Here is a 15075-nt window from a genome sequence, read left to right as displayed (position 1 = left end):
AGTTAAAAAATAGCCAAAAGATAGCAAGAGGCTTCAGAGCTGGGGAGTTCTGGGTCTACAGCCCAGCGTGGCCTGGTTCTCCTTAATAAGATACTCACACTGCGCTGCGCGTTCCGGGGGCTTTCAGGTGGCGCCTCCCTTTCTAGGAACCCGGTGAGGCTTGCTCACTGCCTCCCCACGCGCTTGCCTTTCACCCCCTCACTGGTCTCTCTGCTCGTACTCCATTGCTTCCCTCTTCCCCTCTTCTCCAACCTTCCAACAGATGGATTTGAGATGAAGATAAATAGGACACCCCCTGCCCCTCAAGCCCCAAATGCTCCAGAGTGAAAGCAATTTTTAACATCTGGATATTTTTTCTTTTAAGGGGAGGAGTGACTTTTTTAAGTTCATGTATTTTTAAGTGATCTTCATACCCAACGTGGGGCTCGAACTCACAACCCTGGGATCAACAGTCACATGCTGGGCAGCCCCGATGGCAGCGGTTTAGCGCCGCCTGCAGCCCGGGGTGTGATCCTGGAGACTCAGGATCGAGTCCCACGTCGGGCTCCCTGCATGGAGCCTGCTTCTCCCTCTGCCTGTCTCTGCTTCTCTCTCTCTCTTCTGTGTTTCAATAAATAAATAAAATCTTAAAAAAAAAAAAAAAACAGTCACATGCTCTTCCAACTGAGCCAGCGAGGTGCTCCTAAAATCTGAATTTCTAGCTAGTGGAGAGTCCTTAAATGTTAGCAATTGCTCTCATGGGCCTGGTTTTATCTCCAAACTGGGCTGTCTTTTCCCGCTTCCCTGTCCCCCCACCCAAACATAAGTCTAGGCAGTCCCTTTCTTTGCCAAGGGCCATGCCGGGTCTGCAGCAGGGGGTACACATGCCCCTCTGACGGCGCGCCCAGCAGACTCCCCACCCTTTCTCTCAACCATCTCCACGACTCGTCTTCACTCTTCTTTCACGCTCTGAAACTGGCCCGCGTTGGCTCGGCCCCCTGGTTCAGGCTCAAAAACCACCACAGGTGTGAACAGTTTACACAGACTTTATTTGTCACCCATTGAGCACAGGAAGGTCTGGGCAGGCGAGGTGTCACAATCGCCTCCCCTAGTTCACAGACACACACCGAGAGACTTGGTGGCAAGGGAGAGGGTCCTATTCCTACCACAGATTGCTATGGGATTATCACAACAACACATTTGTTCTCGGTTCTATTTACACCATGGAGTGTGGAGAGGGTACATTTCTTACACTAAAAATATATATTTTGGAATCTCTAAAACAAAAATATCTCTATCTCTACATGAGACCTACTAGAAAGAAGAACATAGAAAACAAGAGAAATGTACCAGCACCTCAAGCTGTCCCCTCCCGCGGGAAGGGCGCTCTGCTCTCCACCTGACGCCCTTAGCTCAGGGCGGCCGCGTCTACCCCGCCGCACGGACGGACACAGGTGCACACGAGGGAGGCTGATCATCTCGGGGGAGTGGAGACGGGGGAGAGGAGCGGGGGACGGGACTGTGGCCTCTTTTGCAGCATTATTGCCTGTGTGAAAACCTGCCTGTCGGAGGCGATCGCAAACCCGCTAAGAGAAGCCCAAGCTCTGCTGCCGTCTGCGGGGCTTGGAAAAGCGCCGTGGGTGGGTTTTCTCTCTCTCTCTCAGGAAATATTAATGCCAGCAGCTAGAAGAAGAAGTTCTGTTTTCTCCAATGCTGAAAGTGGGGTAGGTTTGAGAAAAATGCTACTCGTTTTCTTTTCGGAAGGATCAGAAACCGTTCCATTCCCTTTGAGCACAGAACCTCCTAAAGGAATGATGCCTGTGGATGAATCATTCCACTTCCTGAATTTTCCTACTGAAGAGATCCACGTAATGCTCTTTCCTCCTTTCGTGCTTCACGCAGCGAGACAGCGCCTTCACGCTCTTTTGGTTCTGGTGGAGAAATGGTAACTGAGCCAACTGCCCGTTCTCTGTCATTCACGTAAGAGAACACGGGCGCCACGAATCGAAAAGAATAGATTTGGAAGAAAAACCACTTTGATTTGCTTGTGGGGCGTCTCTTTCTGTTTACAGTGAAATGTGGATGAGCTCGAGGGCTTGAGTCTTTGGTCTCTTACACCAAGTAAGGAAAATAACCAGTAAGTCCCCTTTCAGAGAAGCCCCAGACCTGTCCAACCTCCTCACCTCTCTCACCACCCCCACCTGGGGGGATTGTGGGGACCTCTGAGTGGGAGCCTCAGGCCTCCAAGAACTTGAGAGACTGGGCAGAGAGGGGAAGAAGTGCTGCCTGAGGAGGCTGAGTCAGGAAAAGAGCCAGAACCTGGAAGATGTCTCGTGTGGCCAGTCAGTCCCCACGGGAAGAATTTCTACGTGACGGAGGCCTGACAGCTGCAACCAAAAGAAAGTCAGGAAGCCTGAGAACATTTAGTGCAAGGTTCCTGAATGTCCTGCCAGGATGCGGCTTAGAAACCTGAGAAGTCCGAGGAAAATGCAGCGACGAACTAGAAAGACTGCTTCAAAGTCCTAGGAGGAGGCGCCAACACTCTTGCAAGGAAAAATTTAGAGAAGTTGAGATAGTAGCAGAGAGAATATAGCGGATGGGACTAACGACGCCAATGAGAAGGAAAGCCGGGGGCCCTGGGGTGGCACCTCCTATGCTTTGGGAAAACGTAGACTCAGAACATGGACAGTGAAGTCGATAGAGAAGATGCAGGGAGAACTGCTGATTCCTCTACTAAGAGGGAAGTCTGGAGAGTCCCAGTAAAACTGGGAACTGTCTTTTCTGGATGAGCAGAAAGCACAGATTCCTAAAATCAGAGACCTCTTCAAGGTCACAGTTGTCATAGCCTGAGATGTCAACCCAGCCTGAGGCTTAGCGTTTGTCAGATTTTTATCAAATATTTACGGTTAGTTTAAAAGCCAGTCACAGCCCAGACAAAGAGAAAGAGCCACTATTCACACCATCTTCTGGAATACACGGTTCACGGCCCCTCTCTCCCCTTATGACTAAGGAGGTGGGGACAGGTGCTGTTATCTCCCGATAATCCCCTCCCTCGTCAGAAGCTGGAAATCATATGTGGACACAAGGAGGGAGCCTGTGTTCTCTGCAACCAAAGAGATCTGGCAAGTTCACCGCACATGGTTGCGTCTTCCCCTTCTCTCTAGACCAACCCTTTCCCTCAATGTCACGAGCTAGGAAGTAACCCAACCACCCAGCAACACCCGTTCTTACCACTAGAACCAAGATTTCACCTACCACCACTTTCTTAAACCCCCGGCCTCCCTCCCTTCCCACCTCGACACATCAGGGCATTGGCCAACTCTCCAACTATTCCTGAACTCGCCTTGCACTGAAGGGCAGACTGCTTCTCTGGGCCAAGCAAACCTGGCACAGAAATTACCTAACTACCTGCCTTGCTTTCTACCTCTAAGTCAGTTCCTCCTTGATGTTGAGTTTAAACACCTTTTCCTAAAGACTAATCTGCCTGTATTTGTCATCAGGCTATTCTCTCAGAGAACTCTGAGAGGCCCTAGATAGGAGAAAGATCATATTTTTTTAATGTCCCCCCAGCTTAGGTACGCAGCTGCTACCTAATAGCAGCAAGGACATCTTGTGGACGCACTTGCATTTGTTGATGAACGTACATGCACACACACACACACACACACACACACACACACACACACACACATATTCACCTCCACTTCCAGTTTACTACCCTGAACACTGCCCAGCTTGACTCTGCCACCAGGACTACCAGCCACAGACGTGAGCGAGGAAGCACTCGGGTAGGATTGGGGCCGAGCGTTTGGTGGGAGTTGGGGAAAGAGAGACTATTAGAGCGGGGAATGGTTTCTACCACTGAGACGCAGCAGAGATGAGGCTGGCTATTGTTTGAGAAAGATGTAATGGCCTACAAGGATTGGCACAGGCTTCCAAAGTAACTAGTATTCCTAAGGTGTAGGAACCTAGGAGCGTCGGGCTCAGGAAGGACCTGGAAGTAGACCCAAGGTCCTGTGACCGCACTGCACGCAGTTAACAGGTCTCCGGCTCTCAAGAGGCCTAGCTATACAAGGCATCATGGGACATGGGTATTTAGGAGAGAGATTTTTCTGAGTGATAGTGTCACCTAACTTGTTGTATGGTAGGCTTTGTCCTGCTACACTCCTTCCGGCTGTGTTGAGGCTGAGGGGACAGGAGAAGCGGTCACCAACCTTCCCACACAGAGGTAGCAGGAAGAGATGGGAGGGGCAGGAGGGGGGAGGAATGTGGGCGAGTCCTCGGAGAACAAGGAAGACGGAGGAGGAGGCAAGCTCAAGGAAGCGGCCAGAGACAGACTGGGAAGGCCAGCAGGAAAGCTTTTCCCACCGACAGGTTGTCTTCCGATTTTTCTACATTAGGTAGGTAAACGGGTACAATCATCACATTTCTGCTAACATGATAAAATGTGAAGCTTTGGCTCGCAAAGATTTTAATGCCCATAGAGTTCAAAGATGCATGCCTGGTCCTGTCTGCACCATATAAAGGGAAGCCGAGGCTGTCCCTAAAACAGCCTTGTGAGCAGAAATCAGACAATCCAGGAACAATACCCATGATTCAAAGGGTTATCGTTTCAGCGTTTGAAAGCAGCATGGCGTTCGGCCAGCAGGCACCGGTACAGCCCCGCGTACTGCCTGTTTACAGCCGGCATCCGTTCTGAGTGGTTGGCGTCCGTCCTGTACCAGTTGGGTTAAGTGTTCTGAAAATCATCTGTGCGTTAGACGAGGCGTGGTTCTAGGAGATGGGGAAATGTCAAAGAAATGCAGGATTCCTTCCATTTCAAAGGTCCTCAGGCTAAGACTAGAATACACTGACATATTTGAAGAGTGAGAGGAATGCAAAATTCAACAGTTTCATCACCAACTCTTCACCTACGAAAGGAGAGCAACCCATAGGAACGTCCCACCGCACCAAGATTTTATGGATGGAGAACTGATGTGCTTGAATTCCGTGGGTCCCGGCACACTTACTGTGCACAGAAGCAGAGAAGGCCTATACACACTGGGGCCCGAACGCTTCGTACTCAACACAACAGCGAAGAGGAGAAAAAAACTAGAAATCTGGTTCTCAACTAAATACCAAAATTAATTTTACCACTTAAGGTTCATTTCCCAGTGTGGCTTTTTACATCTGAGAGCCAAAATGTCTGTCAACCAAAAGAAACACGTGATGGTGAAGAAACCACATGGCTGAAGGTGGTTTTGGTCCATTGAGTTGATAATGGTTCGCTACTAAGGCAGCTAAGGAGACATAATCACGTAATCATACGCACTTGGTCTCTCCAGGAGTCGAATCAGAACGTATCCTCAAGAGACAGCAGCAAAACATGGGTGTTTCCACAACATGGCCAATAAAAACAGCTCATCTCCCTTCCTACTCACAAGCCACTCTTATCAAACCTTCCCCAGGAGTCTAGAAAGCAGGCACTCTGACAAACGCTCAGGCTGGGAAGCCCTTCCTGGCGTCTAAACCAACTCCTTCTGCAGCAGCTGAAGCTCATCCTCTTGGTCCATCCTCAGTGAAACCGAGAGAAGCTGCCGGTCCTCACTTAGCATTACTGATTTTCCCCCGAGCTTTTTCCTGTCTGAGCTAAACAACTCCAGTGTCCCTCGTGGCCCTTTCATCATCCAAGGTTCTTGCCGAGTTATGGCTGCTGCTAGGGAGCGACACAGACGCGCCCGGGGCGGAGGCACCTTCTGGCCGCGCCCAGGCCGCCGACCCTCCCAGTGGCAGGCCCTCCTGACGACCTCTGGGTCTGACCAGCATCCCCCAGAGGAGGCATCAAACCAAGGCCCAGGTCTGCCTCGGGGCCAGCAGATTCTGCGGGACTGGAGAGCCCTCCCTCTGCTCTCTGCTCTCCTCCCACGCCCCGACCCCATCCTTGAGGAGAGGGAACTCATGGAATGGATCCATATGGCTCTGCGGGCCAGCAGAGAGGTTCAGAGAGAATGTCTGGAAGGTGGGAAGCTGGGTCTTCACTGGTGGCAGTTCTGAAGAGAAAGAGAAAGGAAGAAGAGAAGTACCAACAGGAGGTGGTCTTCCGCTTCCACGCTCACACCTGGCGGCTGGCTGCTGCCATGGGGATGGCGCGTGCCCTCCAACGCACAGCACGGGGAACGCAGTGCTTCGGCATGGCTTGGACGGGACCGCGGACAGGGCCAGGCTTGGTCTTGCTTCTTCTCGGAGAGACTCGCCATCTTCTCTGTAACCGGAACTTCCCTGAGGCACCTCACGGCCCAAATCTTCCTTCCCAGCAAAGACTTTTAGTTGAAGAGACTGAATAAAAGTGTTACAATTAGACAAAAAGGGAACACATGATTCACTCCTGCTTTTAACACAATACTTTGAAGATGTCACCACAATTTGGATTTGGCTGTATTTTAAGTTCATTTACAAGTAGACTAGTTCTTGGCTAAAAATAACCATGTGCGTTATACATTTCGACAGCTGCCTGGATTTTCCTCTGAAGGAAACAAGATTCTATATTTCACTCACATTCAGCACAGATTTATTTTAACCCATTCGATGAAGAAACAGCCTACCACTACCACCCACTGGTGGCTGTGACTTTTCAAAGTACTTCAGCCCCTCCTCAGATCACTCTCAGGAGGGAGACGGTATTATTATCCCCACTTTACTGCTGAATAAACTGAGTCCCCGAAACAATGGCCTGCCCACTTATACAAGGATGAATGGCTAGACCAGGTCCCCTAATTCCTAGCCTACTTACTGCCTTTTTTTCTTAACTAGAAAAGTTGTCTTCAGGGGCGTCTGGGTGGCTCAGTGGTTGAGCATCTACCTTTGGCTCAGGTCGTGATCCCGGGGTCCTGGGATCGAGCCCTGCACTGGGCTCCCTGTTCAGTGGGGAGTCTGCGTCTCCCGCTCCCTCCGTCCCTCCCTCCTGCTCATGCACACGCTCCTTCTCCCTGTCAAATAAATAAATGAAATATTTAAAAAAAAATACACAATTCTTTAAAAAAAAAAGTTGCCTTTAATATAGACCTAAGACTTTGCCTTTAGTTATCTGACTTCTTAAATTAAAATAGCTTGGACTAAATCAATCAAGTAATTTGGGTGCAAAGCCAACCTCAGTGAAGGCAAAGACGCCTCGAGTCTTCCATTTTCTTCAGTAACCTGATGAAAATGGATCTATGGTATTGGCAAATGATATACAGAATTTCGTTTCCCAAATATGTAAACTGTTACTATATTTAGAATCTTTAGTTGGCAGTAATTGTCATTATGGAATGAGTTAACTAGTCTCTATCAACACTATTGACACTCAGCCCCTGCACATTTTAGCTACTTACTAGTTTGTGCAGTTACAGTAACCAGGGAAATTTTGAAATAAGAACTTTCAATGTTTTTTTTTTGTTTGTTTATTTATTGACATATATTTTTTAGAGAAAGCGAGCAAGTGCATGAGCTGGGGGAGGGGCAGACGGAGAGGAAGAGAGAGAAAGAGAGAGAGAGAGAGAGAGAACCCCGAGCAGGCTCTCCGTCCAGTGTGGAACTTGACCTCATGACCCTGAGATCATGACCTGAGCTGAAACCAAGAGTCGAATGCTTTAACCGACTGAGCCACCCTGGTGCCTCGGAAATGGGAACTTTTAGAAACTGGATTAAGATGATCAAATAGATAAAGCAAATTTACATCCCCAAATAATCCCAGCCTGACTCTGGGGCTGTGTAAAGGGGCAGCTCCAAATAGCACATCTGTTCAAATAGTCAGAAAACATGTGTCCTTTTCTTAGGCTTCTAGCAATTCTCTTTTTTTTTTTTCTTCTAGCAATTCTCGTGAGGTTAGCGGCAGCCCTGGAAGTGGTATTTTTTAGACAATTCAATCTTGCAACTAAGAGATATTTTACTTTCAATGTGACTGCTATCTTTAAAAGCCAGAAATAAACAAAAATTAGCAATTATAGTTTTTTTTTTTTTTTTTTTTTTTACCTCTTCTCCTTTGTATTTCCAGAATTCATACTGAGAGCTTTCCATACCGTAGTTTTAGGCATTTCATCAGATATATTAATCTCGGAGGGGTCGCATCTGAAATCAATGCTTAGGACAGTAAATGTAGGACATACAGATATAATACACATATCAGTCTAGAATGATCAGCACGTCACCGCATGGGAAAGAGTAAGCCTGAGGGAGCTCAGCTAACAGCTCTCGGCAGCACCAGGAGCTGGATGACTGGAACGTAGGGAGGCAAGGTGGCCCACGAGGTGGTGCTAAGGGCTCAGCTGGGGCTCTGAGAGGCAGGCAGCTCTGCCCCCACAATCCTGCCCTCTTTCAAAGGGCCCCTCTGGGGGGCTGATGACAGCCTCTGGAGCTACCACCTACTGAGTGCTTGCTGTGTGCCAAGCTTGCCGTGTGCCAAGCGTGGTGCTAAGCATTCTTCATGGTGCTAAGTTTTCTCACTTACATGGCCGAATGTTTTCCATTCCTGGTTTACAAAGGACTCTCACAATATATTATCTTAACTATCAAATCAGAGATTATTCACATCCTTCTTTTGAAAGTACAGAAACCAAAGCTCCCAGAGCTAAGTGATCGTCCAAGGTCAAATGTCAGTAGATGGAGAATCAAGGCCTTGCATCCAGAGTCCTTGGTCTCCTAGCACCCAGAGTACTGGGAAATTTTCTACAAGCCAGACAGTCTCATTTTAAAAGGCCAGGAGGGGAGGCAGTAACCCAGCAGAGAGGGAGCACTGCTCCTCTTTTGCTACCAGAGAATTCAAAGTCTATGGCTACTTCCTTCACAAGTTGTAGAAAGTTTATTAAGGTCCAGAGATTCCATTTCCTGGGGGTCAGTCATACCCAAAAAGTCAAACTCATAGGAACAGACAGTAGAATGGTGGTTCCCAGAGGCTGGGAGCAGGGGAAAAGGGGAGCTGTTGATCAAAGGGTACAAACCTGCAGTTAGGAGTAAGTTCTGAGGACCTATATGCAGCACGGTCACTGTTAACAGTAATGTACTGTACACATGAAGTCTGCTAAGAAAGTAGATCTCAAGTGTTCTCACCACACATACACACACACACACACACACACACACACAAAGAATAGTAACTATAGGAGGTAATGAAAATGTTATTAGTTTGATTGTAGTAATCATCTCACAATGTGTACATATAGGCAAAACATCACATTGCTTAAGTATCTATTTTTATTTATCAAAGACAAATAAATCAAAAATTTCTAAATACCAAAGACAAGATTTTCCTCATTCCCCGTCAGTATGAACCACAATCAGTTCAATGATTCGGCAATAAATTATCTAGGAGCTACATGATCCAAATCCCCTTTCTTCCTTTTCTGCCCCCTCTCGGCCTCTGGGCTTCTTCCAGTTTATGTGTACCTCTTCCACAGTGGAAACAAAATGCCAGGAACGAAGCCACAAATGGACCAATTCAGCGCCTTGTGACCTGTGGTGAGCAATAACTGCTCAAGAATGGGGGGGCTCTGATTACTGGCAGAAGTAAGGAATTTGGGAGACCCCAGTTCAGTAGCCCCCTTGGCTCCTAGGACCACAGATGCCCTGAGTCACACTGGAGGGGCTGCCTCTGCTCCTTACCAAAGGCTCACCCAAGCATGGGAATTTCACACCCCCCAGGTTGAGGACTCTCTGGAAACAAAGGCCACATCCTATCCATCTCTGGAAAATGGCAGGGAAAGGAAAGGGAGTACTGACCTGAAGAATAAAAGGCCAGGGTTTGAATCTTAAACTTTCTATTTAGCAGTGTTGTGACCTTGGGCAAATTCCCTAAACCCCTCCAAGCCTGTTTCCTGATTGTACAAACATGGATAACATGACTTTTATCAGAGAGTTGTTGTAAAGATTAAATGAGAATATCTAATAAAGCTTCTAGCACATTCCCAGCACAGAGAAGGTGCTTAGCACATGGGCTCCCTTACCTCTGTTCTTGTGATTCCCAACACCTGGTGTGGCATCTGGCACAGAGCAGGTGCTCAGTAAACCAAGAAAGGAAAGGTGTTTTCCCAGGTTGGGGCTGGGAGGCTGAACGTCAGCTCTTTATGCCATCAGGTATGTTTGCCACCACGTCCACCACAAACCCACATGTTTACAGAATAACCAAAACAATAAATTTCCTGGTGTTTATGGAGTTTTACCTGAAACTGTTGCTCTTTCCAGGACTACTTAGTAACTTCCTGCTCTCCAAGGGGAACTTGTCTCCCCCCATTTCTAACATTTTCTCAGCCTCCTGCAAGAGAAGAAGACATTATTCTGTCTTAGACCAAGTAAAACCGTGAGTCCACATCACCCATATTTCTCTCACCACAATTTCTACCTAATTTCTCTCACATTTATTATAGAAAGGTGTACTTATGTTCTTTCATAATTTGGCTTGTCACCAAAAAAGAGAGAACCAGATTATTTGTACCTATGGAATAGTACTTTTTATTTTTTTTTAATATTTTATTTATTTATTCATGAGAGAGAGAGAGAGAGAGGCAGAGACACAGGCAGAAGGAGAAGCAGGCTCCATGCAGGGAGCCCGACATGGGACTCGGCCCCGGGTCTCCAGGATCATGCCCTGGGCTGAAGGCGGCGCTAAACTACTGAGCCACCGGGGCTGCCCTGGAATAGTATTTTTTAAAAGGTAAAAGAAAATGATTCTGAATAAGCCTCTAGAGCCAACTACCAATTTACTGGAAATATAGAGAACAGAGAACATATTGTTAAATGTCACCAAGGGACACAGTGAAATCTAAATGGTGGAAAATCCTAAAGGTCACAGATCCAGTTTCTTCAACAGAAAGAAAAAAAAAAATACAAAAGATACTAAGGAGATTTAAGAAACATATCAACCATTGTAATATATAGACCTTATTTGGACCCTGATTCGAATAAAGAGATTGTTAAAAAAAATTAGACAGCAATTGGGGAAATATGAATAATGACTGTTCTTTCTACTTTTGGGTGGATATGCTTGAATGTCCCATAACAAAAAGTTAAAAAAAAAATATTCCCACTAATCTAAAGAAAACAGTTACAGAGAAAAATTTTGTACAAATATGTTTAAGGTAGTATGATTAGTAATAAATCCTAAAACAACTATAAATTTTAACAAAGGAAGAAAGCTTAATTATGAGAAAATACTATAGGATATTATGCTCTACTACAGAATATTATACAGTCATTAAAACAATAAATATGACTGTTTATTATATAGATGTATAGAAACATGAAAGTGTCTTATGAGATCAAGTTGAAAGGGAAAAAAAAAACCTTCGTTCCCCTCAAATAAACAATTATTAAGTTATATGAAAACTATGTTAAGGACTTAGAGAGAACATAAAGTAATAAACAATACTGGATGCCGATATAACATTTGTGGGCGGGGTCTTCATTATTTTTTTCCTTTCGTTTAGTTTTCAAAATAACTTTATAAAGTAAATTTTGGAAAATAAGGAGTATAGTGTTTCCTGCCCACCCCAAAATTAACATCCAAAAGAGATGCTTTGATTTTCCTCCCCAAACTGCTTAATAAGTAGCACAGCCACTTATCCAATTGTTCACTCCCAAAGTCTAGGACGCCTTGATTCGACTCTTTCACCCCTGCTCACTGTACATTAGCAGAACCGGCCACCTCTCTCTTCACAAGAAGTCCCCAGGGCAGCCGCTTCTCCTCCTCTTCCCTTAGCCTCGGCCACCTGCACCTCTTGCCTGAGCTGCTGCCACAGGTTTCTGGTGTCCAGCTACGTCCGGGCTCTGGCTTTCTCATGTCCTTTAACCACACCGAGCTCATTCCTGCCTCAAAACCTTTGCCTTTGCGTGCCCCTGAACTGGAAAATTCCTACTCCCGGATACTTTCACGACTTGCCCTCACTTTATTCAGATTTCAGATATCTCCTTAGTCATTCCTGACCACCCTAAACAAAGTAATTCCCTCCCTCCTTATTTTCTTCTTCAAACATATCACTACCTAAAATTTTATATAAATCAGCAAATAAATGTACGTATGTGTGTATGTATGTACGGGCATACCCCAGAGATATTATGGGTTTGGTTCCAGACTACCACAATAAAGTGAGTCAAATGTTTTGATTTCCCAGTGCATATAAAAGTTATGTTTACACTATACTATAGTCTATTAAGTATCTAAAAGAAATATTAGGTCTAAAAACAATTTACATGCTTTAATTAAAAATACTTTATTGCTAGAAAATGCTATTCTATTTATTCATGAGAGACACAGAGAGAGAGGCAGACACACAGGCCGAGGGAGAAACAGGGTCCCTGCAGGGACCCCGATGCGGAACTCGATCCCAGGACTTCGGGATCATGACCTGAGCCAAAGGCAGACCCTCAACCACTGAGCCACCCAGGGGTCCCTATCTGAGCTTTCAATGAATCATAAATGCTAATCACAAATCACCATAAGAAGTTTAATAATAATGAAAAAGATCAAAATACTGCAAGAATTGCCAAAGGATGACACAGGGACACAAAGTAAGCAATGCTGCTGGGAAAATGGTGCTGCTGATAGACTGACTTAACACAGGGTTGCCACAAACTTTCAATTTGTAAAAAAAACATTATTTATGAAGTGCAATGAAGTGAAGCACAATAAAATGAGGTATCCCTCTGTGTCCGTGCGTACGTGCCTCTGTGTATATATGTAATTTAAAAATTTTATTTAGGGCAGCCCGGGTGGCTCAGTGGTTTAGCACCGCCTTCAGCCCAGAGCATGAATCTGGAGACCGGGGATCGAGTCCCACGTCAGGCTCCCTGCATGGAGCCTGCTTCTCCCTCTGCCTCTCTCTCTCTCTCTCTGCGTGTGTCTCTCATGAATAAATAAATAAATAAAATCTTTTAAAAAAATAAAAATAAAATAAAATAAAATAAAAATTTTATTTATAGAGTTTTGGGATGCTTGAAAGCTTCATATTTTATGTAGTGATTTCTATCACTCTTCTCTTTAAAGTTTTCCTCCACTGCTTTTGTGCTTATAATTGTTAAAAGTCATTTAATAGGAGTGCCTTGGTGGCTCAGTCAGTTCAGCAGCTCCTTCAGCTCAGATCATGAGCTCAGGGTCCTAGGATTGAGTACTGCATCATGCTCTCTGCTCAGCAGGGAGTCTGCTTTTCCCTCTCTCTCTCCCTCTGGGCTCTCTCCCTTCCTCCCTCTCTCAAATAAATAAATAAATAAAATGTTTTGGGTTTTTTTTTTTTTAACTCACTTAATAATAGAAAATGGACATATGTAACAGACTTAGGATCCCAGAAATAAACCCAAGCGTATATGGTCAACTAATATTTGACAAGGGAGCCAAGAATATTTGGAGGAGAAAGGATAGTCTCTTCAATAAGTATTACTGGGAAAACTGGATATTCACAAGCAGAAGAACGAAACTGGATCTCCATCTTACACCATTCACAAAAATCACCTCGAAATGTTATTAAAGACTTAAATGTAAAACCTGAAACACTAAAGCTCCTAGAAGAAAATATAGGGGAAAATTCTTTGACATTGTTCTTGGCAATGATTTCGTGGATATGACACCAAAAGTGCAAGGAACAAAAGCAAAAATAAACAAGCGGGACTAAATCAAACTAAAAACCTTCTCTGCAGCAAAATAAATGACCAACTGACCATGAAAAGGCAAACTATGAAATGGGAGGAAACATCTGCAAATCGCATCTCTGGTAAGGAGTTAATATCCAAAATATGTAAGGAATACATACAATTCAATTGCAAAAATAATAATAATCCGATTTAAAAATAGGCAAAGGACCTAAATAGCCATTTTTCCAAAGAAGACATACAAATGGCTGGAAGGTACATGAAAATGTACTTAATATCACTAATAATTAATTAGTGAAATTTAAATCAAAACCACAATGAGATCATACTCCACACCTGTCAGAGTGGCTATTACCAAAAAGATAAGAGGTAAGTTCTGGCAAAGATGCAGAGAAACAGGAACCCTCTTACACTGTTGGTGGGAATGCAAACTGGTACAACCACTCTGGAAAACAGCATGGAGGTTCCTCAAAAAGTTAAAATTAGAGCTACCCTATGATCCAGCAATTCCATTTCTGAATATATATATCCAAAGGAAATGAAATTACTATCTCGAAAAGAGGTCTCCGTGTTCATTGCAGCATTGTTTGTAATAGCCAAGACATAGGAACAACCTAAGTGTCCATCAGTGGATGAAAAGGTAACATATCTACATATATACACACAACTGAATATCATTCAGCCATAAAAAAGAAGGAAATCTTGCCATTTGCAACAACATGAATGAAACTTGAAGCCATTATTCTAAGTGAAATAAGGCAGACAGAGAAAGACAAATATTATATGATCTCACTTATTTGTGGAATCCAAAAAAAATTGAAGTCAAAGAAACAGAAAACAGATTGGTTGTTGCTGGGGATGGGAGAAATGGGTGAAGGTGGTCAAAGGGTACAAACTTTCAGTTATAAGATGAATATGTTCTGCGGATATAATGTACAGCATGGTGATTATAGTTAACAACGCTGTATCGTGTATTTGAAAGTTGCGGAGAGAGTAATTTTAAAAATTCTCGCCACAAAAAAATGTATGACTATGTGAGGTGATGAACGTGTTAACAAACTCTACTGTGGTGATCATTTCAGTCTATACATATAGCGAATTATTATGTTGTACATGGTGTTATATGTCAATTATATCTCAATAAAGCTGGGAAAAAATAATACAAGATTTTAAAAATTCAAGATATTAGGAAAAAATGTCATTTAAAAAGTATTTCAATGGACACTATTTCAGGCATTAACTGTATTTGGAAACACTTTCTGGCTCATTCATTTCTTGGTCTGGTATTTTCAGTTTGCTACACATCCATTCTTGGCACGTACAAGCCATTGATTGAGGGTCCATTGTGTGGATAGCAGATGCCAAGTGCTGAGGGAAAAGAGGGAGCACAGAAAGTCCTATGCGAGTTATCTTTGCCTGGTGCCAACCACGACACCATCTGCAATTAGGTACATAACAAATAATAGGTTTTGTATAGTTGTCAAATTAGGCCTTTTGGGGGAACAC

The 15075-nt window shown here is 44.6% G+C and overlaps 1 protein-coding gene across 4 annotated transcripts in view; it reads right to left on the bottom strand.

Moving 5' to 3' along the window:
- Positions 1-1007: 1007 nt before the first annotated feature.
- SLC4A8 (solute carrier family 4 member 8) overlaps positions 1008-15075 on the bottom strand; it is a 74880-nt gene continuing 60812 nt past the window's right edge. For 2 of the 4 annotated variants that reach the window (XM_038577708.1, XM_038577711.1), the window contains exons 23-26: positions 10152-10243; positions 8934-8978; positions 7969-8064; positions 1008-6294 (exon numbers count right to left, since the gene is read on the bottom strand). In XM_038577708.1, coding sequence (XP_038433636.1) covers positions 6282-6294; positions 7969-8064; positions 8934-8978; positions 10152-10243 — 246 coding nt within the window. In that variant the 3' untranslated portion in view covers positions 1008-6281. Of the gene's footprint in view, positions 6295-7968; positions 8065-8933; positions 8979-9168; positions 9462-10151; positions 10244-15075 lie in introns of those variants that run through there. The other 2 variants (XM_038577709.1, XM_038577710.1) reach the window with 2 other exon arrangements.

The sequence above is a fragment of the Canis lupus genome, chromosome 27 (assembly GCF_011100685.1).
Source record: "Canis lupus familiaris isolate Mischka breed German Shepherd chromosome 27, alternate assembly UU_Cfam_GSD_1.0, whole genome shotgun sequence".
Classification (NCBI taxonomy): Eukaryota; Metazoa; Chordata; class Mammalia; order Carnivora; family Canidae; genus Canis; species Canis lupus.
Note: the sequence above shows the minus strand (reverse complement) of the source record. Positions and strands in the feature narration are given on the sequence as shown.